This window comes from Drosophila persimilis, unplaced genomic scaffold (genome assembly GCF_003286085.1).
Source record: "Drosophila persimilis strain 14011-0111.01,24,50 unplaced genomic scaffold, DperRS2 tig00000606-arrow-arrow-pilon, whole genome shotgun sequence".
NCBI classification, from domain to species: Eukaryota; Metazoa; Arthropoda; class Insecta; order Diptera; family Drosophilidae; genus Drosophila; species Drosophila persimilis.
Genome location: NW_020825324.1, coordinates 299,077 through 323,268, shown reverse-complemented (window position 1 = coordinate 323,268; position 24,192 = coordinate 299,077). Strand labels below are relative to the sequence as shown.

Genomic DNA, 24,192 nt, shown 5'->3' with positions numbered 1-24,192 from the left:
ATCAGCACAGCTTCAACAACAACAAACCCGGCTTAAACTATTCAACAACAACACAAAGTGTCAACAAGTACACCAACACCTGCAGAAACAACCCAGAAAAAAACTGAAAATAAAGCAGACTACGTCAACTAGTACGACAACGACAGAAGCAGATTCAACAACAACAGAATCCGCTGCAACAACAAGAACAATCAAAATTTCAACCAAAGCGGCTAAAACGGCATCAAGACGGGTTCCAACAATTCAACAACAAATCAGCCAGAGCTCAGCAAGAGCTCTACAGCACCACCACCACAGCAACAAGAACCCAAGCCCAGCTCCAGCAACGAGAGCAAGATGCAGCGTCTTCGCACGACCTTCACGCGTTCGCGGACGCCCACCGGCGCCGAAATGAAAATGCAGAACAGCCTCGAGGTGCCCAAACAGGTAAACAATCGATCGCAAGTCGATAGCATTTATCGATTGTCTGTTTGCATGTCTTGTTTGTTGTGTTTTTTGGCTGTCGTTTGATTTTATTGATTGGTTTTTAGTTGTCATACTTGTTGCCTGAAGCTGTCGATAACTTTATTGCCTATCGATAATTATGGATAGTATACACAAGTCGATTACCTTTTGGTTTTTCTTTTCTTAATTTCCTCGAGTGTTATCGATAACTAATCGAACTGACAACGATTCCTCCGTTCTTGTTTTTGCATGCTTGTCGTTTCGTCTTCGCTTGCTCAACCCACCCACGTTTCACTGACCTCTGACCCTCTGATCCCCTCTGATGTTGCAGGTGCGTTCCGCCTCCTTTGACGAGATGCAACTGGAGGCGCAGCGCACGTCCTCGAACCGACTGAGGCAGCGTGCCTCGTCCTCGGCGGAGGGGCGTGCCTTGGAGGCTGATCGTCTGCAGGTGCCGGCTGGGCAGGGCCGCTCGCGCAGCTTCGACTCGGCCGTCATCGATCCGACGAGCGAGGATTCGGGGGCATTCCTGGATGTGCCGCAGCGCAACAAGATGCCGCGGCGCAGCAGCTCGTCGAGCCCGAAGACCCCGCCGCCGTGCTTCCATTGCCAATTGGTGAAGCAGTACGAGCGCCAGATAACAGCGGAGCAGCGCTTCTTCATCGATCATCGAGAGCTCACCGCTCTCAGCTTCTACAGCGACGATGACGATGACGACGACGAGGAGGAGGGTGCGGTGGGCGGTGAGGGTCTGTGCGAAGACATGCATGGTGCCTGCGGCGGACGGCCGCTTCCCGATGTGAACAACGAGGCGGTGGCTCGGGCGCAAGCCATTCTTGCATCCACATTCGAGAACGACCCGAGCACCGATTGCGAGGACGATGCTGTTGAGCTGGACCTGGGACTGATCCACTTGAGCATCGAGCAATCACGGGCTCGTATTCCGCGGCAGATGCGCCGCCACACCATCGACAGTTCGGTGGGCAATTCCGAGGATGAGGGCGTCGACGGGTCCGGGCCCAACTCCAACAATTCCCCGTATTTCGGCAACACCCTGATGCCGCCCAGACCCTGCGGCATCACCTTCACCCTGTCCCCCACCAACGGCGACTGTCCGTTCCTCCCAACCTTCGCTTTCCCCATTGATCCCAACTCCCCACCAGGCTCGCCTTCGCCCACCCAGTCACCATCGCCATCGCCGTCGCCGTCCCCGTCGCCCACCCCGTCGGTGGTGCTGGCCGTTCCACCCCCCCTGCTGGAGCTACCGTCCTGCTCCACTGGCAGCGGACAACAGCTGCTGGGCTCCACCGCAGCTGTGGCCGCCGCCGCCCTCACTCTACCGGCGATTGCCTCCTCGCAAGCAGCCGCAGCCATGGCCACCGGAGCGGTCTGCACCTTGGCGGATGCAGATGACGCTGCTGCCGCTTTGGGGGCCATGGGCCTGCCGGTTCGACCCAGACGCCGGTCCATCTCGCGGCAGGAGGCCATCTTTGTGGAGCCGACCGGCAGTTCGCTCGAGAATGTCTCGATGTCGATCGAGAAGGCCGACTCCATTGATGCCGCCTCCACCAGGGCCAACTGCGGCTCGCCCACGGGCATGTTCGCCGTGGCCCATCGCACCGGATTTGTGGTGCAGGACATATACTTGACCGTACCGGATCTCCGACGGGATCGTGCCGCCTCCGTGGACTCGTGCTTCTCGAAGCTCTCATCAGGCAACAAAACCGAGGAGCTCCAGCCCACCGTGGATGGCTGCTACCTGACCGTACCGGTGATCAACACCACTCGGTCCCGGTCCGTGGACATAGTCCTGCCCACCGACGAGCAGGCGCGCTACAAGGCCCTGGCCATGACTGGCAACGAGCCAGGCACCTACGGGTAGGTTCAACTAACAGACTTCATCCTTCAATCCTTAGTTCTAGCCATAAACATCTGTCCGATGGGACATTTTCAATATCGGGTATCCTTTTTTGTTTCTCCATGTTTTCTGTTTACTATTCTTTGGACTTTTAGGCCAGGAATCCCTAGCCCTTATACCTTATGCCCAGGCAATCTATTTTTGGACAGGCGGCGGGCAAACTTTGAAATTGACTCATTAAAACGAGCTTAACACGTGGCCAAGGTGCGGGCGATTTTGGAGCTCTGTCTCTGGCTCTGGCTGGGGGCTAGAGAGAACATAATTGCTGTTGTTGGCCTTTCGGTTTCGAGACATGGAAATGGGCGGACATGTGGCTGCGACATGACACGTGCGGCCGAGTGAGACATGTCATGCCCGGCGGCGGATGGAGTCAGTGTCCGCTGGCCAGGATTTAGACCTAATTAAAAGAGAAGGACTCTCCATCTTTGTCTCTGTGGCTCAGCCATTCATAATTCCCCCCCAAAAGCGGACACTGACTGAGCCTTTCCGTACACTATGCCTTTAGCCTCGGACCCTCGGCATGAATAAATTATGGCGGACAACGACAAAAAAAAAAAAAAACATACAAAAAAGAAAAACAAAAAATGGCTCAGTGAACCGATTTCCTTGAATTACAACAAAAGCCGCCCATAAATAATATTCAAACAAAGTGTCTCGTGTCCGTGTCCGTGAGCCTTGTCCCCCCCCCCTGTCCGAAATGACGTGAAGAGTCTGCCTCTGCGTGCCACAAAATCGTTGAGGTGTGAGGGTGACGAACCACTTGCGGCCAATTTGTTTGCTTGTCGGAGTCAGAGTCAGAGTCACTCCGTCCGGGAGTCCTGGACCCCGGCCAGGCTCTACTTGGACGCGACTTACGTGAACCGATATGGATATGGATAATTCAGAACTTTTTCCTGATGGATTACATAGATTAGGAGGGCTCTTTGTGGTGCGTGTGCCAGGCAACCTGATTCCATTCCAGGAAAATTAATTATTTTAGTGGCTTCAGAGAGAGGGAGAGGGAGAGAGCGAAGGATTTCTAAATATTTGATAAGAACAAGGCCCGTAGTTCAGAGTTCCAGACATCGAATCAAAATAAAAAGAACCATAAAATCTACCCAAAAAGGGCAAACAATCTGTATTGGGATGTAGGTGACAAACCAAACTGAGGGGCGTTGCTGGATGACGCGTAATCATTGATTTTTCCTCTAGAGGTTCATATCTCTCAGGGCTAGGGCTTTTGTATCCTAATAAATTGGAATATTGGGTTACAGATCAATATAATTTCTCAAATATTTGTATAATTTGTATTTACTTCTTTGGTATATATTTTACCTATATATGTATATGGGTCTTATACACCTTGAAGCCACATATTATTCTTCCTTAAACTAATCTAGATAATTGCATTCTTTTGCAGGTACGTAAACGTTTCTATATGTAACATATGCCATATAAAACATCATCACCACGAATGCACTCTCAGGATAAGTACTGAAAATATTCATATTTAAATATGTTGTTGGTGTGGGTGTGGGTGTGTGGAATTTCCTTTTTAATTTCCGATTCATGTTGACCCAATTGATGGGCCACTTACTCGGATTGTCATACGCGTAAAAACCACTCGGGGACTCTCTCCATTAGAGCTCTCCAGAGGACTGGCGAGGCCATCATAAAGTTGGATCTGTTGATTTACGATACTGAAGCGTGTGACATGTTATTATCTTCGACTGTGTGGCTGTGGGGTCCCTCAGTGAAGCATTAACCGCTGAATGATATGTTTAATTCGTACTTTCCTTTCCGCTCGAACCGCTCGAGCACACTCCCGAGCCTTTGCTCAGTAAAATGGAAAAAAATATTATGAAATCATTCAATCATGCGACGCAAGCCGGACACGGCAGTCATTCATCCGCCGCTCGGATGTGGCATCCACTTTTATCCCCATCACTCTGTGGGCCTGTTTGTCTGTGTGCCCCCAAGGCGTTTTGCGACTTGGCGGCCTCCCCAGCCATTCCTGCGGCGGCGGCTGTCGAACGCGAAACAAAAAGTTAACCCAAACTTGTATGAAAATACTCCCCCGAGGTAGAGGCAAACCCATGGAGCACTCGTGGGAGTGCGATATTTGCTTTTTTACCATGGATTCCCATCGGATATTAATGGGCACAGAGTATTTGCTATGGAATTGCGGTCTTCCGAGCCATATCGAGGGGTTTTACGGGTTCCAAGGGAACACCTTGCTCGCCTTTCACCTGCACTCAATCCAGCATTTCCCAAAGAAATACTAGCTGTTGGAAAATACTCAATCAAATTGTCTGTGGCAGACAGAGAAACAGACAGCCCCCAGGCACTGCAGCAATTTTCGGTTCCGGTCCGCTCCAGTTGCACAGTTCCGCCTTCTGTTGACGCACGTGTAGCATGCAGCACCAACAAGAGTACTTGGTGGGGGGGGCCCTTCTGCCACAATTAAGTTTTATGAAAAATTTGTTCGCTTTCTGTGGGTCCTTCAAGGGAAGGGTATGATGATTCCGACAAAATGCTTGCCACGCTGAGAGATCTACAAGTATTCCGTTCTTCTTCTAATTTGGGAACACAAATCTATATTTCCTTCAGAGAATTTAGGGAAAACCAAATCGGATCACAAATATCTGATAGGTAGAATGGTTATGCCAGGGTATTAAAATCTTTGATAGGCTGCTCCACTTGTGGCCTGGCCACAACTACGTCAGCAGCAGAGGCACAGCGTCAGAGTGTGGGGCGATCTGCGATGGAATGGTGTGTGTGGCGGGGAGGGCGGGGAGGGCTGGGAGGGTGCACGCAGATGTGGGATAGACGCATGGAGGCGAAATTGAAATGCAAATTGAAAGGCACAAAGCGAGAATATGCCAGGCGAACAATCAAAGTGGGAGACAAAGCAGCGCACGGCGAACGGCGAACGGCGCACAGCGACCGCAGAGGCGCTAACGTCAGCGCAGAGCAGAGCAGAGCAGAGCAGAGCAGAGAGGAAAATGTCACCAGCAGAGCAGCCAAATGAAAAGCAACCGCCAACAAGCCGCAAAGAGAGTGCCGCCCGGCAGGCGGGAGAGCACAGCAGAGAGAGCAACATCGGTGTCAGTGCTGCCCAGTCAGGGCTAGAAAATAACAGCTGATAAAGGCCAAAACTTTAGTTTTATCTCTAGACGAAATTTTAAAGAGAGTGCTGCCAAGGGAGAGATGGGGTAATGCTGCAAATATGAGAATATATAATCCCCAATTTGATGTCAACTCTCGCTCTTAAATCTTAAATCTTAAAGCTAAAAGCCCACTCCAGATCAGCATCACTGATCGCGGGAATACTCACCACACGCTGCCGCAGCCACAGCCGCACTGAGGTGACAAAGCGTCTCTGCCGCCACCTCTACCGCTACCGCTGCTGCCGTTGCCGTTGCCGTTGACGTTGTCGTTGACTTTGACTTCGCTCGGTCGCCGCCGCCGGGGGGCTGCTCAGTCGCGTTGTGGGGTTGGATGCTGCCGCCAGCCGAAAAATTATCGAAACCGGGAAAGATATACATTTTTCATTAAAAAAAAAACACGAAAGAAACAGCAATAAAATAAGACAACGGAAAAACGCGCGCGAATGTCTCACTCATTCACTGTCCAACACGTTAACCGGCGGAACAGTAAAGTGCGCAAAGGGAATACACAACCAAACGAATGAGAAAAGTGTGACAGAAGAAAAAGTGTAGCCAAAGGGCGGTCAAGAAAAGGTGCGACCACAAGCAGCAAATTAAAAAAGTTTAGCCAAAATTATTAGAGCGAAAAGTGTAGCCAAGAGCAGGCAAAGAAATAGTGTTACCAAAGAGCAACTAAAGAAAAAGTGTTTCCCAGGAGCAACCCAAGAAAAGGTGCTACCAAAAAGCAACCAAAGAAAAATAGTTACCAAGAAGCAACCAAAGAAACAGTGTTACCAAAGAGCAACCCAAGAAAAAGTGCTACCAAGAAGCAACCAATGAAAAAGTGTTACCAAGGAACAACCCAAGGAAAAGTGCTACCAAGGAGCAGGCAAAGAAAACGTGTTACCAAAGAGCAACTCCCGAAAAAGTGCTACCAAGCAAATGTTAAAAGTGTGACCAAAAGTAGCAAATTTTCAAAGTGTGACCAAAAGAAGCAAACAAATAAAGGTGTATGCATTGGAAGGTGATTTCCCGCCATCAACCTGCAGGAAAAAAATTCAGTAAAACCCTTCGACGAACACCAGAGAGAAAGAGTGCGAAAGTAATATTATTCTTGTTCTAGAGTTCAAATCAAAACTAAACTCAGAAGACGGGTCAATTAGACTCCCCCCCTCCCCACCCAAAACTAAAATGAAACCAACAGCAATGGAAATGGAAATTCCAATGGGTTTTAATTGAGACGAACGCGCCTGGGGGCATGGGGGAAATTGTAAAAATTCAATTAATTTAATCAATGAACTTGAAACAGAAAGCGAAAACGAAAACGAAAACTCGAGCGTAAAGCGAACAAAAGGAGAATTACCGAAATCAGCAGAACCCGAAAAATGAAAATAAATATGAAAGAAGCCGTAGGTCAGGGGGTTGAAAACCCGTCAAAGAAGTCAAACAGAGTTCAATGCTAGATGATGATGAGATCTTTCAGTATTTACAAGGAATGACTTCAGTTATAGAAAGATTCTATGGATATTTATTGAACGGATAAGATAATTCTATAAGATATCTCCGTATATACTATATATTTAGTACTTGGATTCAGTGGAAAATCTGTGTCGTATCACATTTTGCAGTCTATGTGCATATGTTATCTTTTTTGTTTTATCGCAGATCATTAAATATTTGATATGGGTTGCCTGATAATTTGAAATTAATAATATTCTACCATAATAGCACCACATATCTTCTGGTTCATCTGATTCATCGATGGCCAAAGTATTGCAGCTCATCGAGAGTGAATCATGAGTGATTTCGCACTCCAACGAGTACGTTCCATTCTGAGATTTTTGTGTCGCGTAAAACCCCAAATATACTCATGTTTCGAGGCATTGAAATGTTGTAATTGTTTTTCTTCTGCTCTCTGTTTTCTGCTCAGTCTTTGTGTTGTTCCTGCCTGTTCTTCCCAAGTCTTGAGATTCTTCTCTGGCCGTTCCCTTTCTCCTGATTTTACACTTTCTGCTTCTATCGTCGTTTTCTTGGCCTCTGTGGCGGCATGTGAACCAAAAGGCTAACTGCCAGCCATGACATTTCAAGAATTTCACACTCATTTATCGGAAAAGCGGGAAAATGCAGGGGGAAAACTAGCCGCAGAAGGGAAGGGAAGAGGCACAGGGGGACAGCGACACAGAGAGACACACACAAAGAGTAGAAAAACGAAAGGTGGCAAACTATGAGACGAAAGGACAGTGGGGTGCGAGGGGGTGAGCGAGGGGGGGGGGGGGGGGGGGGATGGGATGGGATGGGTTGGGATGGAAGAAAGGAAAGCGAAGGAATGGCAGAAGTACGTCGCATTTCGTTTATTTGATTTGATTTATTGTCGATTTGTTGCTGTTGGGTTTTTGCTCTTTCTTTTTCTGGCTTGTTGTGGCAGCTGCTCCCCAGCCAAATAAAAAAAAAAACACAACCAAAAACAACAACAATATCGAAGGGGGGCACCCAGGGGGCAGAGTCCGAGCCACGCCCACGAAATTGTTGGGCCACGTGAGAAATTTTAGAAATACTGCATTCGCAATTGCAATTTTTGTGCGACCAAGAAATTATTTTCCATCTAAATGTAAGACTTCACCGTAGGCGGTAGCACATCTCAGAGGTTTGAGGGTTTAGAGAGGGTCCAGAGAGGGTCCAGAGAGGGTCCAAAGAGGGTCCAAAGACGGTCCAGAGGGGGTCCAGAGAGGGTCCAGGTTTGGTTTTCCTATAAACGCACACACACGAATATATCCGAGTGTTTTTTTTTTAAATAAATACCAAAAATCACACACATGTTTTAGATTTGAAAAGTCTGTCTCTCGCTCGCTCTCTCTCTCTCCCTCTGCTGTCTGCTGTTTCTTATAATTAACTTAAGTATTTTTAGCAAACAAAAAAAAAACAGCAACAACCGAAATATGAACATGATGTCTTCTCATCCGTTGTCGTTGTCGTTGTCGTTTGCTGCCGGACAAAGCAAACAAAAGTATTTCAATTAAAATCCCAATCTACATAGAAGGCAAAGGAAAATCACGAAAAAGACAAAAAGCAAGTGGCGTCCGTCCAGAATTGATTCCAGCCTGAAAAAACAAAAAATACCCAAAACCTGAGCATCACCTGCTTACGAGTGTCCGATGTTTTCCGATGTCACGCGCTCCTACTATGACGCGTCTTTGATCCAATGCTCTTTGTTTATCCGTTGGCTTAAATTCATTCATAAATTTTATACCCCATTGTGCAATAGATTAGGAACAACAGCAGATAAAAGATGCAAGATAAAAGATGGAAAGGGCTGCGGAAGTGCTAATGGGGACACAGATAGTACTTGGATAGAACAACAAATAGGGTCTCTGGAACTGGTGCCGAAGGTGCTGCTGGGAGGAGTCTTTGAAGAGTCGAAAGTGTGGAGTTGCCAGTGACTTCCAGCAAAAGATACTCTTTTGAGATACTTCTTTACATTCGCAGAGGTTTTAGATAATTGAGATACTTACTGGCTGTCGTACTTATCCCCTTGATGGAGTTCCTTAAGTTTTCCGAATCGGAACCTCATCACCCCCCCCCCCCCCCCCTGCGATTCGATTTTCGTTTAATTTTACTAATTGTTGAAAAACTTTTGCCCAAGACGGCATCCATTGAAATCCAGAGGAGGCCCATCAATGGTGGCAGTTTGTCTGAAAAGTTTTCGCCAGAGAGATTTTCCGGTTGCCCAGACATTTCTGTATTTGTATCTATATCTGCATCGCTTAATGCCAATTAAGAATATTAAATTCGTTTGCCCTTTGTGGAGTGGGTGAGGGAGTAGGAGTGGGAGTGGGAGGGGGGGGGGGGGGGGAGGGGGGGGTCGGCTCCATTGTTTAATATTCATTAGCTTAAAATCCTTTTCTCGAGTTGTTGCCATTTCAAGGACCAGGCCACAGTTTCGGAGAACGGAAAGCGAGCACAACGCAGGACTTGCAGATAATTTTTCATTTCGGCTCAAATGGATTTCTCTTCCCATTGGCTTAAATGTGCCAAATGAATGGCTGATATATATTTATTATTTATACGAAAAACCATATCTATTTCCAGCTGCCAAAGCGCTTTCCTGTGGGCGTTTATAAATAGATCTTTGGAACCCCTTTCCTTATTCCCCCTCAGGGTTACAGGTGATGCAGCCACCTCGTTCAAATATTATTATTTTTTATTTATTCAATCATTTTCTGTATATTTTTTTGGCAGAGCAGAGCCACAGAGGAAGCCCGGGTAAAAATATATTGGGGGGGGGTGGGCTGTGTGGAGGCGGCCGGCTGCTGTGCAAAGTGTCATTATTGAAAAAAAGTACAAATATCTCAAGGTTCTTATTGATTTTGTCAGAGAGAGAGAGAGAGAGAGAGAGCGATAGTGCCCCTGCCGCCATCCGTGCACCTTCCTTTCAACTAAATCTGAATCTGAATCTCAATCGGTTGTAAAATGAGGCCGACAGAAGGTGCGGGAGGGGGGCCGGCCCGCAGATTGGCGACAGCTTTTGCCTTTCATTGGCAAAGACGGGGGCAAGAAATATGGACCTCTGTCTTCAGTCCCCTGCGTCTGTCCAGACCTTCCCACTCTTCAAAGGTGCCATCAAAATTAAACGCATTTGAATTTCGAATTTTAAATTTTTCAACTTGCTATTTTCCTATGCCACGTCACGAGTCCGTACGGCATGATCTAGTAGGCCTTTTCGGAACAAAAACCTGCCCTCAAAGCAATACGAAAAATTTCTGAAACATAGTTGGCGCTGGACTGGTTTCTATATGGACATTTTCTATATTTTTGAGCCCAGTCCGGAATTTTCTCAGTTACAGCTCGAAGTCGTAACGAGCAGCATCTAAGTACAAAAACAAAATATACAATTTAACAACTTATATTTTTTTTTCACCACACAAAAAGTATTTTTCCGGTACTAAAAACGAGTGTTGTAAACGGATCAACTATTGTTGATGACCAGCAAAATTTTGTGAATAAAGAAAACAAAACAAAACAAAACTAGAACGTAAGAAAGATTTGAACAAATATTTGTTGGCCAATCAATCAATCATTTCTAATTTCCGATCCGAAAACCCAAAACCCTAAAGCCAATCATCGAACAATGGAGCCGGCCGTGTGCAATCCGCGAGTGAACGGTCAGAACCACGATGGCAACGATGTGTTGAGCGACGACGAGAAGCAGGCCATAGATGATATCAAAGGCATCTGTTTGAAGACCGTCGAGCTGGGAATGAAGCTGCACCGCGAGATCTATGCGCTGGAGGAGAAGGCCGAGCCGGAGCACAATATTCTGTACGACGAGCGCAAGAAGGTCATTGACGGCCTACGCCAGAAGCACAAGGGGGACTCGCTGGCCAAGAACATGGGCAACTTCTGGCTGTACGTCCTGAAGGCAGCCGTCCAGCAGTGTCCGGAATTCGCCTGCACCAATGAGATTGGCGACGTGGAAGCGGAGGTCCTCTGCCACATAAGTGACATACGCAGCAAGCTCTACACCGAGCCGGAGCTCAAGTTCGATATCGTCTTTCACTTTGAGCCGAACGTCTACCTCAAAAACGATTATCTGCGCAAGGTGTACTACATCAAGTGCAAGGCGGACCCCAAAGAGCCGCAGGCCTACGACGGCGCTGAGATCTACCGGACGGAGGGCACAACGATCCACTGGACCTCGCCGGCACTCAATGCCAAGTACAGGAAGACCTTCTTCAAGTTCTTCATGCCTCCAGCTCTGCCCTACAGCAGCGATGAGCCCAACTATAAGGAAATCAACGAAATCTTGGAGCACGACTTCCGGTTCGGCTTCTACCTGAAGGAGCATGTCATACCCAAGGCCGTGTACTACTTCACGGGTGAGATCAAGGAATCCATGGGATCGTCCAGCTCCACGGAAGACGATAATGACAACGACGACGACGGCGACAACAACAACGAGGATGAATCCGGATCGGCGGGCTCGGATAGCCTCGACCCGAACGCCTCCGAGGACGAGAAGGATGATGATGACGAAGAGGAGCCCGAGGATGTGCACGTCTACGGGGAATTGCTGGACTCCGAAGACTGGTCCTTCGACTCGGGAGATTCCATGGACTCTGGCAATTAGGTTGCGCTCCTAAACGATACTTAAGCACTTCAATTGTACACTTCCAAGAGACACGGAGTTTTTAAACAATTGCTTTGCCATCCCCCCCCCCCACACACACACAGACACACAGACACACACACACACACACACAGACACACACACACACACACAGACACACAGACACACACACACAGACACAGGACACACCACAAAAAGGAGATGTTAAGAAAGCAATTGTCTACCACGCGATCGAAACAATTGTTAACAAAACAACCACAAAAAAACCTTCAATGATGCCTGTTCCTATGAAATAAATCATAGCATAAAATTGTATTTCTTTGTGCTGCTTTTTCTAGAGCCAAGACTTGAGATTTCTGGCCACTGGATTTCTGGACATTCCGCATTCCATTCGTATTGAGAAGCTGTCAAAAACCGCACAGCCCACTGCCATCTGAAATATTTCGACAGAGAGAGAGAGAGAGCGAGAGAGAATGACAGCCAGGGCCTGAATTTTAGTTACATTTTGACCTGAAAGTCATGGCCATGGCCGTCGAAGGATGTGCATTTCATTTCCAGTTGGATTTCAATCAAAGACATTTCCTGTGCAGATATTTGATAAAATAATTGCCTGTTGCAAGGTCATTTATGGGAAAACAAACTCCCATATCGGTGGCTTTTGTAACACGAACACACGCACAGAAAATCGAAGGGAATACAATGGCAGCCGTAATTGGCTTTTCGAAGTTGACAAAATGTTTGCACGAAATTAATTTCCACCGAACGTTTTCGGACCAGCCAGAAGACTCGAATTTCTCGGCAGATGAGAATCCCTATGCCTTGTGCCCCGAAGGCAACAGCAAAGGCTTAGGCGGACACTCGAGATGCAGCAAAATGGGAATGTTATTTGATCAACTATTAGCAGAAAACCATTTCAGCATCCTTCGTTCTTGGCAAGGGACTGTGTCAATGCTTTTCGCCAAGACACTGCACTTGGCAAATTGATTTGCCATTCGATTTGCCTGCCACCCCCCAGACTTGCAGTTTCTTTTGTGATCTCTTGGGGTATAATTGCAGGCAACCAGGAGACACAACCACAAGAGCAGAAATCCCCACAGACAGTGCATCTTTAGATATTCATAATTGGTTTTCGGCATTTTGTATTTCGTTATAGACAAATGTTACATGGTTACTGGGTTTTTTGTGTGTGCTATGGCTGCAAAATTTGTGTATCGCATTTTGCCAGATGGGCCTTGGCAGTATATAATGTTGAGGTGGGCCCTCGGGCTGTGATTTCCAACCGCTTCATCGACCTCAAAGAGCACGTGGTGGGCGGTGGCATGCACATCTTTATAGCATGGATGCAGCGGTCCATTACTTTCGACATACGCAGCCAGCAACCGCAGCGTCTCAGTCATCATGGGCAGCAAGAATTTGCAGAATGTTAACATTATACTACGCATCCCGTTGCCGATCTATGACCGATCGATCGATCGAAGATCTACAGGGTGTCCTGGGTGATGCCCGAGGGTTGTGTTGATTGTTGCAACATCTTTGTTGCAGCTCTCGTCGCCTTGAAATCATCGAGATCCCGCTCCTGTATCTGCCCCTTCCTTCGGGCGTGTGTTAACGTCTTTTCGATTTGTTTCCGCTGAAATATGCACTATTGCAAGGCGCAAGATTATTAACTGAAGAAATGCTGCGAAACAATCAAAAATTTACCCCTATTCAATGGTTTTTCCTCACTGTCGCCGGGGAGTGCCGCAACGCGGCTCAGGCACGCCCCGACAATTGATTTCAAACTAAATTCGAAAACTTTTTTAAGCCTAAACAAGAAATTTTGATTTTGTGAATAAAAATGAAACTTGGAGAAAAGTTACAGCTGTCAAACTAGAGAGGAGACCAGCCCGGCATCGATCCATCGATAGTAGGAACAAGTACATTATCGAGTACCCAGCTTCAGACCGATGTTTTGGTGTCACCTTTTGTCCCTATCGATAGTATCTTAGCATCTGCCAAATATTTCATGTCAAGAAATCGCGTTTTGTAGAGATGGACTGCAAAACCTACTCGGAAATAGTGAAAAAAACATCGGTACATGTTCCATGTGTGTTCGCAGAACGAGATCACAGGCCACGTCACGATAGTGTGCTAGCTATCGAGAAAGTATCGAGTACTTGGCTTGAAGCTATCGATGCTTTTACCATTCTACATTTTTCGGCATCAAGCGGGCCATGACAAGCAACATTTTTGACACTTCAAACTAGTATAAAAGTCGGGTATCCAGGCACATATAGCTCATACAGTTTTTGCCTGCCATACGGATCGTTAGCTCTCGGAAAAACCTTAAATTGTGATTTTTACAAATTTTCTAACCAAAAAAAAAAAATAAAAAAAGTTCAAGTAAGTGTGAAAAATGGCAGGCGTCTGTCAAAATGGCGGCGACAAATTTTTGTGAAAATTTCATTTACCGAATAGGAAAAACGAATCAAAATGGAGAAACAAGCAGCCAAAGTGTCCGCCGTGGTGGCAATTGAACAAAATGATGCCGATAAGAAGCAGGGCAAAGACATATTCTCCGCCGAAGAGCACAAGGCCATCAAGGAGTTGCGTGCCATCTTCAAGGAGACCATCGACCTGGACATGGAGATGCAGTCGGACATCTACCGCCTGGAGATGCAGTACCAGTCGCGGTACCAGGTGCTCTACGACGAGCGCAAGAAGCTGCTGAACAAGGTGCGCCAGCAGAACCGCGGCGACGGCGAGTCCAAGTCCAGTGGCGATTTGCAGAGCTTCTGGATGCAGGTGCTGAGGGCCTCCTACTCCAAGATAATTCGCCCAAATGATGAGAAAATTCTCGTCCACTTGAACGACATCAGTACGCGGATTTTCAGCAATCCATCTAGGTTCGTAATCAGTTTCCATTTCGATCCGAACGAGTACTTCTCGGACGCTGTGCTGAACAAAACGTACTACCTGAAGTGCGAGCCTGATCCGGAGACTCCGCTCATTTACGATGGCGCCGAGATCGTCAAGACCGAGGGGTGCACCATACACTGGACCAAGCCCCTCTGTCCAAATGAGGCGGCCTACTCCTTCTTCAATTACTTCAGTCCGCCCCTGCTGCCAGCGAGCAAATGCGACCCCAAATACTGCGAGATCAGTGCGATTCTCCAGAGTGACTTCCAAATGGGCTTCTACCTCAAGGAACGGGTGGTGCCGAAAGCAGTCATATTTTTCACCGGAGAAATAAGGGACTGCCAGAGCACTACCAGCTCCTCGGACTCGGATTCAGAGTCGTCGGAGAATAAACGAGCATCGATCGAGGCCGTAGGCGGGAATTCAACCGATGATGATGATGATGATGAATAAGTGCAGAAACACAAAATACTTCAAAGCTCCCATACATATTTCACAATTCTCAAACAAGCAATTCCAAGAAAGTACCAAATGCCAGACACTCCTTTCTTGGATACTCCATCCACACACACACACACACACACAACACAACACAAGATGGAGGCGACACAAACCATATTCCAAAGCTAACAAAGCAGTGCAACAATATTTCAAAGAGTGACTGGCCCCAACAATTTTAAACACAAACATGCCACACAAACGAAATGTATTTCACAACAATCTGTAAGAGAAGATACCCAATTGACATTATAATGGTTCGAGCGCAATCCTTATTCTTCTTTTTATTTGATTACAATTACCACAGGGTGCCGTTCGCTTAGGGGCATGCGCTCCATTCAAGTGGTCTTCCACTGCACTGAGGCTATAGAGGGGTTGCTTTGTGCATGGGGGCATAGGTCACGTCAATCACAGTCACAGTCACACACACACACACGCACACACGCACACACACTGAGACCCGCTACATTTAACCGTAAATCAAGCGTGGATGCCAAAAGTTGCTGTTGGCGCGTCAAAAACAGCGCACAAAACGCGCTCAAAAACCGCACCAAAAAGGCGCGAAAAAACACAGCACGCAAAACCCACCCAAGGGGGTGGTCTGGGGGGTGCTGGGGCTGGCCCGTAAACGTTGACAATTGACATGGAAAATCTGCAAGCCATTTCGAAAAGCAACCAGCAATTTTCCAGGCCAATAAAAGGGGAATGCCCCCCCCCCATCCGTGCTCCTTGCGCCCCGGAAGCCCTGCACCCTATCGCTTCCTGCCACCCCGAAGAGTCAGATGGACTAGCATTATGGGGGCACGTAGCCCGGTGGGGGGACCCCTCTTACCTTGGAGAAAACAGAGAGAAAAAACAACCAACAAGAACAAAAAACCGAGTCACATTTTTCCCGTGTATTGCCATCTGATAAGAATTTAATTACAATGCATATAAACAAAATGTATACAAATGCTATTAAGCCCACACGCATGGGCGGCCCCGACCGCTCTGGACACTGGCGGTGCGGCGGCAGGGGATTGGCGAGGGGGGAGCGGCGGTGGCTTGATATCCAAATGAAACCCATTTGAATGGAAATGCTTACTCCTCTGTGGGGAATTGTTTATACTCTTGTGGCAAAAGGGATTATTACCCACGAGCGCCACTTCCTGAAAAAGTAGAAAAATGCAGAGATTTTTGGGCTTGCTTTTTGGTATTTTTTTTTTCCCCACATTTTTTGACACTTTATTCAAAGGCATTCTCGATTGTGGTATTATTTATAGTTATTTGTAGTAGATGAAAGGCGGTCATCTAATAAAGAATATTTTGCAGAAGAGTTTTACCTGCATCACTCTTTCTCTCTCGTGGCAGAATAATGCTAAAATATACATCGTAATTTAGAACAGAAAATGGGAATAGCGTACACGCCGAAAGGGAGTGAAAGTGTATAAATACGTGTGTAATAACAAGGCAAAAGCCAAACAAAATCTCCGGTCGGAATCTTTATGCGCCATAATGACAGCCGCAGAGACACGGACCGTGGAATCAACAGCCGCAGCAGCAGCGAAATTAGCAGCGAAATCAGCCAACGAATCGCAGTCACAGAGCCCTTGAAAAACGGTATAGAAATCGCATTCGGGAAAGACTCGGCATCAGCGGAAGAGCAGCAGCAGCAGCAGCAGCAGTAGCGGCGATAAAACAGAGACAGAGAAATCAAAGCGAAAGAGAGTGGAGTGGAGTGGAGTGGAGTGTGTAATGAACTGAAGTGAGATGTAAAGCATTGTGCACACACACACACACACACACACACACACACACACACACAAGAAGAAGAAGAGTAGACTGAGAAGAAGAAGCAATTGTGCAAGAGAGTGCCATGTTCATATCTTATTTGAACTGCGACAGCCCTAACGCCAACGCCAACGCCAACGCCAGCGTCAACGCCAGCAGCAACGCCAGCAGCAACGGCAGCAGCAATCCATCAGCAGAGCAGCGGGTGTGGGGAATGGAGCGGCTACTGCATGCAGTGCGTGAGGAATTCCAAACCGAAGACGAAAACGAAGAAGACGACGCTGAGCACAGCGACTGCGACAGCAGTACCAGTAGCTCAGCAGCAGAGGCAGCGGCCGACAGCAGCCAGCCGCTTTCTCAGTCACTGCCATTGCCGCAGTCGCTGCTCCTGCAGCAGCAGCAGCAGCAGCAGAAGGCAGCACGTCGTAAGCTGCAGCGCAGTGACAGCTTTGAAACAGGAACGGGCATGCCCATGCTTGCATGGACGGAGACGGCTGCTGGTGCAGGAGGTGTAACAAGTGCAGCTGCAGCTGCGGGTGCAGCAGGGGGTACAGTTCGTCGCTTTCGACGCTCCTCCATTGGAATGCAACGAAAGTCGGCATTTCGACAAAGGAAGCTCGACTCGCTGGGGGCGTGGCGACGCAAGAGGTGAGATGCTGCCATTGAGTGAAAAACTAACCTCCGAAATGGTATAGCATCCTTAACCCAAGCAAAACCTCATCGCCTACCACACTTAACCCTAGAAAATGTAAAACCAATTTTAAGCGCACGTTTTCTTTTTCGTATCTTTCAAGCAGGCGTACCGCTACAGGCAGCAATGCCCGTCGGCCCATACGCATTGTGCCCGATTGGACAGAGAATGCAATTAATGGCGAGCACTACTGGAAGACCTCGTCGGCCTCCGGCGATCTCTGTTGCCTCAACGAGGAGTGCATTGTAAGTTCAGTACGTATTCCATTTCCCCCCCGACCCGAGTATCGCTTGCTTTTTCAGAGAACAACGGATAAGTGGGGGCCTGGGTGGTTTTTCCCTCAATTCAATTAGGGGGAGACGTACATGTGTGCGTAATTTATTTATTGCGTGCCTGTCCGACATTCACGCAATATCTGGCTCCTTTCGTTTACCGTTTTCCCCATTGCCATCCCCATTGGAGGCGTGACATCAGCCCGCATGTCCTGGCCGCAGGACAGCAGCTGCCAAAATGTAACGAAAATGTACTTTATCTTAGGGGCTCATTGTCCTGCCAGAAGTGGGGCTAGCAGTAGTGGGATTGAGAGCCCCATGTCTTATCTCAATCTCCCATTCAAAGGAGTGCTCTGTCCGTCCGTAAGGATAATTTTCTTGCCAATTTATTCAAATTTAGACATCACTTTTGGTGTTTGTCCAACAAAGACCACAGATAAACACATATGGATTACACTTCATTTGAGGTTTAGGTGTGGAAATAACATTAGCAAAAGGAATATTATACTTAAATTGAAAAGTTCTACGAACTCGATTGTTCGATACAATGTCCGATGTTCGATAAACTCCAGCTCTAATCGAGGGCTTATCGATGGGTTTTAGTAGGGGTTTTTTTTGCTTGGAAGGCCATCAGTACTTGAAGCTTAAAGTGTAATACCTTTCGATTTGTGCTTGTGGCTATTTTGCAGAAGAGCGGCCAGCGTTTGAAGTGCTCCGCCTGCCAGCTGGTGGCCCACATCAATTGCATTCCGTATGTGAACGAGAAGCCGACGCTGCTGTGCAAGCCCACCTATCGGGATGTGGGGATCAGGCAGTACCGGGAGCAGACGACCACCCACCACCACTGGGTGCACCGCAAGATGGAGAAGGGGAAGTGCAAGCAGTGTGGCAAGGTTGGTATTCCCGCCTTTTAGTAGAGTTGCTCCCCTAACTATTCAAATTAGAATATTATGTTTGAATCCATACCGCAGGCCGTTCAGAGCAAGCTATTTGGCTCCAAAGAAATTGTAGCTTTGTCCTGTGCCTGGTGTCATGAGATCTATCACAACAAGGACACGTGCTTCAATCAGGAGAAAATCGGCGAAGAGTGTCGTCTCGGTAAGTTTATCTGTATCTGCATACCCTGCATACCCTGTATACCCTGTATCCCTTGTATCTGTGTACCTATTCCTCTCCTGCTTTTTCGTGCTTTTCCTGCTTTTCGTGCCGCTTTTGCCCCACAATGTACTTCGACGGCCTCCTGCCCATTGTCCTTTGATTAATTACGTGACGTGCATGCAAATAAATTGCGGTCCGTTAGCTTAATTAAAATATGTGCATTAAAACCGAATGCCTAACCACAAAAACAAACAAAAAAAGGAAATCCAGCTCCGGCTCCGGCTGGAACATAACCCTTTTTTGGGCCTTTGCTCTGGCAAATCCTTGTGTATCCTTCTCTGTGGGCTTCAGTTCCAGTTCAGTTTATGGCCCAAATGATAATAAATTGTGGCATTTGTATGTCCATTTCTCTAGGGGTCTCTTCTACTCGACATCTCGATGGACATTGATTAATTTTGTGGGACTTTAATCAACTATTTATCCTTGATCCATGAATGATTCAGGAGCACTTTTTGTCGAAAATCCTCTAGAATAATTATATTCTCCACTTATCTTGGATTGTTGTGCTTTTTTCTTTTGGTTTATTCCCATTTCAATTCTTTTGATTTCAATCTCAATATTCAATATCAATATTTCAGCTTTCAGGAATGTACAAACTAAAAAACACACACACTTCAGACTGCAAGTAGTTTTTCTTTTGTGGACTTTCCATACCATTTTCCACGATAAATACATACAAGCAAGGGGGTCCTGGGCAATATCTCAACCTCAACTTCATTCTGTCAAATGTAGGTTTAATCGTTTGCTTGTTTAAGTTTCTCCTTTGCCTTTGGCTTAGGATCAGGGCAGGGCAAAGTTTAACCTCGTTTCAGACTTGTCAAAGGAGGCAGGCTACTTCTGCAGGGACCCGGACCCGGACCCGGACTCGGACCCGGACCCGGACCCGGATCCTGGCCTTTATTTAACTTAAAGTCGAGTTAAAGACTCCTCTCAAGGCTTCCACCTTGAAATACTCGCACGTTCCACCATAAAGTGTCTCAATGAGCATCTTGTTAACACACTCTCCGTGTGGCAGGCCATCCCCCATTACGCACACTTGCCCCATAGACCATAGACACAGCCATTGCTGGTGCCACTGCCACACGAAGATGGAGTCAAGACAACGCGCAAAAAGAAAGGAAAAAGAAAACAATTACCCCGGAGAGTGGGTTGCCACTGCCACTGCCACTGCCACTGCCACTGACTCTGCTGTGTGGCCTTTATGCCCCACTGGCCACTGGCTGTGGCTGTGGCTGTGGCTGTGGCATTCATAATTGCTCTTTGGTATGTCGCTTATGCTGGGGCTTACCATAGCTACTGCTACTGCTACTGCTGCTGCCACTCCTGCTCTAGCGATTGGATGGAAAAGGAAAATTGAATTTAGTTGCTTGGCAATCCTCAAGCACTTTCCACTCAATTAGCCCAGCCAGGGCCTAAACCCCGAACCAACGAACATCTATCCATCTTGGCTTACTCTCTCTCTCATTTACTCCCACACTCTCCGCAGGCAACTATGCACCGATTATTGTGCCGCCATCGTGGATTGTCAAGCTGCCGAACAAGGGCAACTTCAAGTCCTCCATTCGGGTGAGCAACAAGAACGCTGCCACCGGCTCCTCCGCTGCTGGAGCCGGCGGTGGCACTGCAGCTGGGGCACCTGGCGGACCCGGCGGACCCGGCGGTCCCGGTGGCAAAGGCAAGAAGCAGACCCAGCGCCGGCAGAAGGGCAAGGACGAGAAGAAGGGAGAACCGCGCGCATTCATCGTGAAGCCCATTCCATCGCCGGAGGTAATACCGGTCATTGTCTTTATTAATCCCAAGTCCGGTGGCAATCAGGGCGTCAAGCTACTCGGCAAGTTCCAGCATCTCCTGAACCCACGCCAGGTCTTTGATCTAACACAGGGAGGTCCCAAAATGGGGTAAGTAGTACTTAAGAATTTCAAGATTTTCCCAGGCAGAGAATCATTCAGGAACAGCTGTTTTTAAGCAGGGAAATGATAGAAAGACGGATCGTAATGCTATGTTCAGGACTTAAACTTAATCCGATAGAGAAATATAATTTATTCAAATATTTAATGGTCAATTACAATCAGTAACTTAAGGAATGTTGCTAGTCGTGTGGGATTAGAATAGTAGGCACCACCTTAGGGTGGCAATACACCTATGTACATATGATCCATAGATGAGAAGAGAATGACAGTGTACGCTATACTGGATAGTATGTTAGGAATTCCTGTGTCCAAAGACTGTCCTTAGTCGATAGACTCCTTCCTATAAAGTTTTGCGAAGAGAATGTCCGTGTGCCATGTCTAAAGACTGTCCTTATGCGAGAGAGCCTTTCCGATAAGGCCATGTAAATATGGAGAATTAATCAGAATTAAGTTATCAATAATTTCAATCATAATCCCATATATAAACACCATTTGTAAGCTGGATTAAGTGTAAGGAAATACCCTCAGCGATATTTCACATCTCCCGCCGTCAATCGATAGTTTTAGACACAATCGATACATTTCATTATAGAAAGCTTCGATCTGTGCCACCTTTGGGCACTGTAGTGCTATAGCTATAGTCTTTCGTTCATGCAAATCTGTATTTAATTCTCATTTTTGCATTCTCATTCGTCCCACCATTAAGTCTGGACATGTTCCGCAAGGCGCCAAATCTTCGGGTTTTGGCCTGCGGCGGCGATGGCACCGTCGGCTGGGTGCTCTCCGTCCTCGATCAGATCCATCCACCATTGTCGCCGTGCCCGGCCGTCGGTGTGCTGCCGTTGGGGACGGGCAACGATCTCGCTCGCGCTCTCGGATGGGGCGGGGTAAGCACTCTATACCCAGTGATACCCTCGATTGCACTGTCCTTATAGTACTTCTCCTGTCAGGGCTACACGGACGAACCGGTGGGCAAGATCCTACGCGAGATCGGCATGTCGCAGTGCGTCCTCATGGACCGCTGGCGGGTCAAGGTCACGCCCAACGACGATGTCTGCGATGACCACATGGACCGCAGCAAGGCGAACGTGCCCCTGAACGTGATCAACAACTACTTCTCGTTCGGGGTGGATGCCCACATCGCACTGGAGTTCCACGAAGCGCGGGAGGCCCATCCAGAGCGCTTCAATTCGCGGCTGCGCAACAAGATGTACTACGGCCAGATGGGGGGCAAGGATCTGATCCTGCGCCAGTACCGCAACCTCTCCCAGTGGGTGACGCTGGAGTGCGATGGGAATGACTTCACCAGCAAGCTGCGGGACGCCGGCTGCCATGCCGTCCTCTTCCTGAACATACCCAGGTGCGAAAGGAGAATGAGCTATAGATTTTGTTCGATGAGGCGATCTAAACACTTTCCCTTTCCGCAGCTATGGCGGCGGCACCCACCCGTGGAACGACTCGTTCGGGGCGACGAAGCCCACCATTGACGACGGCCTGATGGAGGTGGTGGGGCTGACCACCTACCAGTTGCCGATGCTGCAGGCGGGCATGCACGGCACCTGCATCTGCCAGTGCCGGAAGGCGCGCATCATAACGAAGCGCACCATACCGATGCAGGTGGATGGTGAGGCGTGTCGCGTGAAGCCGTCGATCATTGAGATCGAGCTGTTGAATAAGGCGTTGATGCTGACCAAGTGCAAGAATGGACGTGGCGATGTCCAGTGAGTGATATTCAACGGACGCGGCCTGTCCACCACTAAACCCTTCTCTAATCACAGAGTAAATCCCCTGGAGAAGCTTCAATTGAATATCCTGCGCATTACGATGCAGCAGTATGAGCAATACCACTACCAAAGGGAGATGCTCAGTAAGCTGGCGAACAAGCTCGGCCAGATCGAGATCGACTCACAATGCGATCTGGATCATGTCCGCAATATGCTCAACGCCAAGTTCGAAGAGTCCATCACCTACCCGAAGGTATCGCAGGACTGGTGTTTCGTAGACGGTAAGTCCTGCTCGAGCCTCAATCTGCATAGCCCCACAAATAATCTATGAGTTCATGTTTCTCCTTTTTGTCTCTTTTCCGTTGAAAGCCTGCACTGCAGAGCACTACTTCCGCATCGACAGGGCGCAGGAACATTTACACTACATCTGTGACATCGCCATTGACGATTTACTCATTCTGGATCACGAACTCGCCACCATGCCCCAAACACCCGACCAAGAACGCTCCTTTGCCGCATTCTCGCAGCGTCAGGCCCAGACAGAGCGCCGACAGATGGACCAGGCCCAGGGCCATGCACCAGGCAGCACCGGTAGGCTTCTTCTGTTATCTGCCTGCTGGCCACCAAAACAACAGCATCAGCCACAGCCACAGCAAGGGCAACAGGTGGCACAACCAGCGGTTGCCACCAGTGTTGATGAGCTACCGCTGCAAGAGCGGCTGGAGCTCTACCAGCGTGAGGTGGCCGCTCAGCTGCCGTTCATTGATAGACGCATGTTCTGCCACCTCCACTTTCGCAAGAAGCGGTTCCAGCTTTGAGCATTCGGAGAGGGGATGGCTGTCTCTTCCTTTCCCGACACTCCACCCTGGCTCCCTGTTCTCTTCTGTTTCATTTATCTTCAATCGTCATCTGTTATCGCGAACGTTGTGCTGTTGCACGTTTAGCCACTAACAAAAAGAACAGACACTCACATAGCACATAGTACAAAAAACATACAAACACCCACTCGTAACACCTCCCGATATGTCAGTGTCTTAAGGAACCGAATACAGCTTAGTCCTTGCCACAATAGCATGTAAGTAGAGCATTAAATACGAACCAATCTTTCTCTCTCGATTACTTACGATATGGTATATAATCTCGGCTTACATTAACAGTTAACCGTAGCAAGGACCAAACCGTATTCCGGTCTCCACACCACCTCCGGTATACCTTCGAACAAGATATCCCCAATATCCATACACACTAGAAACCACACACAATGAAACCCCCAGGGTAGGTTATGGCTCCTCTCTGGTAGTGGATACACCGATATCCGTTTGATCTCTATGTATCTGTCTATATATCGTACTTGTCGATACCGATATATGTACGTTCGATCAGTCTGTTGTTCGACTAATCGATTATCTGTTTGAACTAGCTATCGTTGAAATCTATCTACTTATCTTGAAACTTATTCTTTAAGTATTTTTTACAATTATATTTGATTGATGATTTCACTTTTCACTCGTTCAATTGGTGTACTAACAATTTCTACAACTCTTTTCATCGATCTATATCGATACGTGTCGATTATATATACGAAAATTCCACTCACAGACGAGGATTTACAAATTGGCTCCAAGCCCATCAAAGTGATGAAGTGGAAGAGGTAAAA

General features: G+C 47.8%; 4 protein-coding genes across 5 annotated transcripts in view; 3 read left to right on the top strand and 1 right to left on the bottom strand.

Moving 5' to 3' along the window:
* The window catches only part of LOC6597290, a 67,829-nt gene that overhangs the window by 16,962 nt on the left and 26,675 nt on the right, over positions 1-24,192 (bottom strand). The window contains exon 2 of one of the 2 annotated variants that reach the window (XM_026990617.1): positions 5,679-5,845. The gene's annotated coding sequence lies outside the window, so the exon portion shown is untranslated. Of the gene's footprint in view, positions 1-5,678; positions 6,578-24,192 lie in introns of those variants that run through there. The other variant, XM_002022395.2, reaches the window with a different exon arrangement.
* LOC6597418 (eye-specific diacylglycerol kinase) lies at positions 285-23,986 on the top strand. The gene is made up of 11 exons (XM_026990610.1): positions 285-426; positions 776-2,322; positions 17,578-17,716; positions 18,433-18,636; positions 18,688-18,841; positions 20,388-20,799; positions 21,518-21,698; positions 21,747-22,171; positions 22,239-22,532; positions 22,590-22,816; positions 22,905-23,986. Exons 1-11 carry the CDS (start codon positions 337-339, stop codon positions 23,351-23,353), a joined length of 4,122 nt encoding a protein of 1,373 aa, XP_026846411.1. The 5' UTR covers positions 285-336; the 3' UTR covers positions 23,354-23,986.
* LOC6597420 (nucleosome assembly protein 1;2) lies at positions 10,444-11,624 on the top strand. Its single transcript, XM_002022392.2, has 2 exons — positions 10,444-10,519; positions 10,602-11,624. The coding sequence occupies exon 2, from the start codon at positions 10,616-10,618 to the stop codon at positions 11,612-11,614; it is 999 nt and encodes a 332-aa protein (XP_002022428.2). The 5' UTR covers positions 10,444-10,519; positions 10,602-10,615; the 3' UTR covers positions 11,615-11,624.
* LOC6597419 (nucleosome assembly protein 1-like 4) lies at positions 13,978-15,279 on the top strand. Its single transcript, XM_002022391.2, has 2 exons — positions 13,978-13,996; positions 14,072-15,279. The coding sequence occupies exon 2, from the start codon at positions 14,087-14,089 to the stop codon at positions 14,963-14,965; it is 879 nt and encodes a 292-aa protein (XP_002022427.2). The 5' UTR covers positions 13,978-13,996; positions 14,072-14,086; the 3' UTR covers positions 14,966-15,279.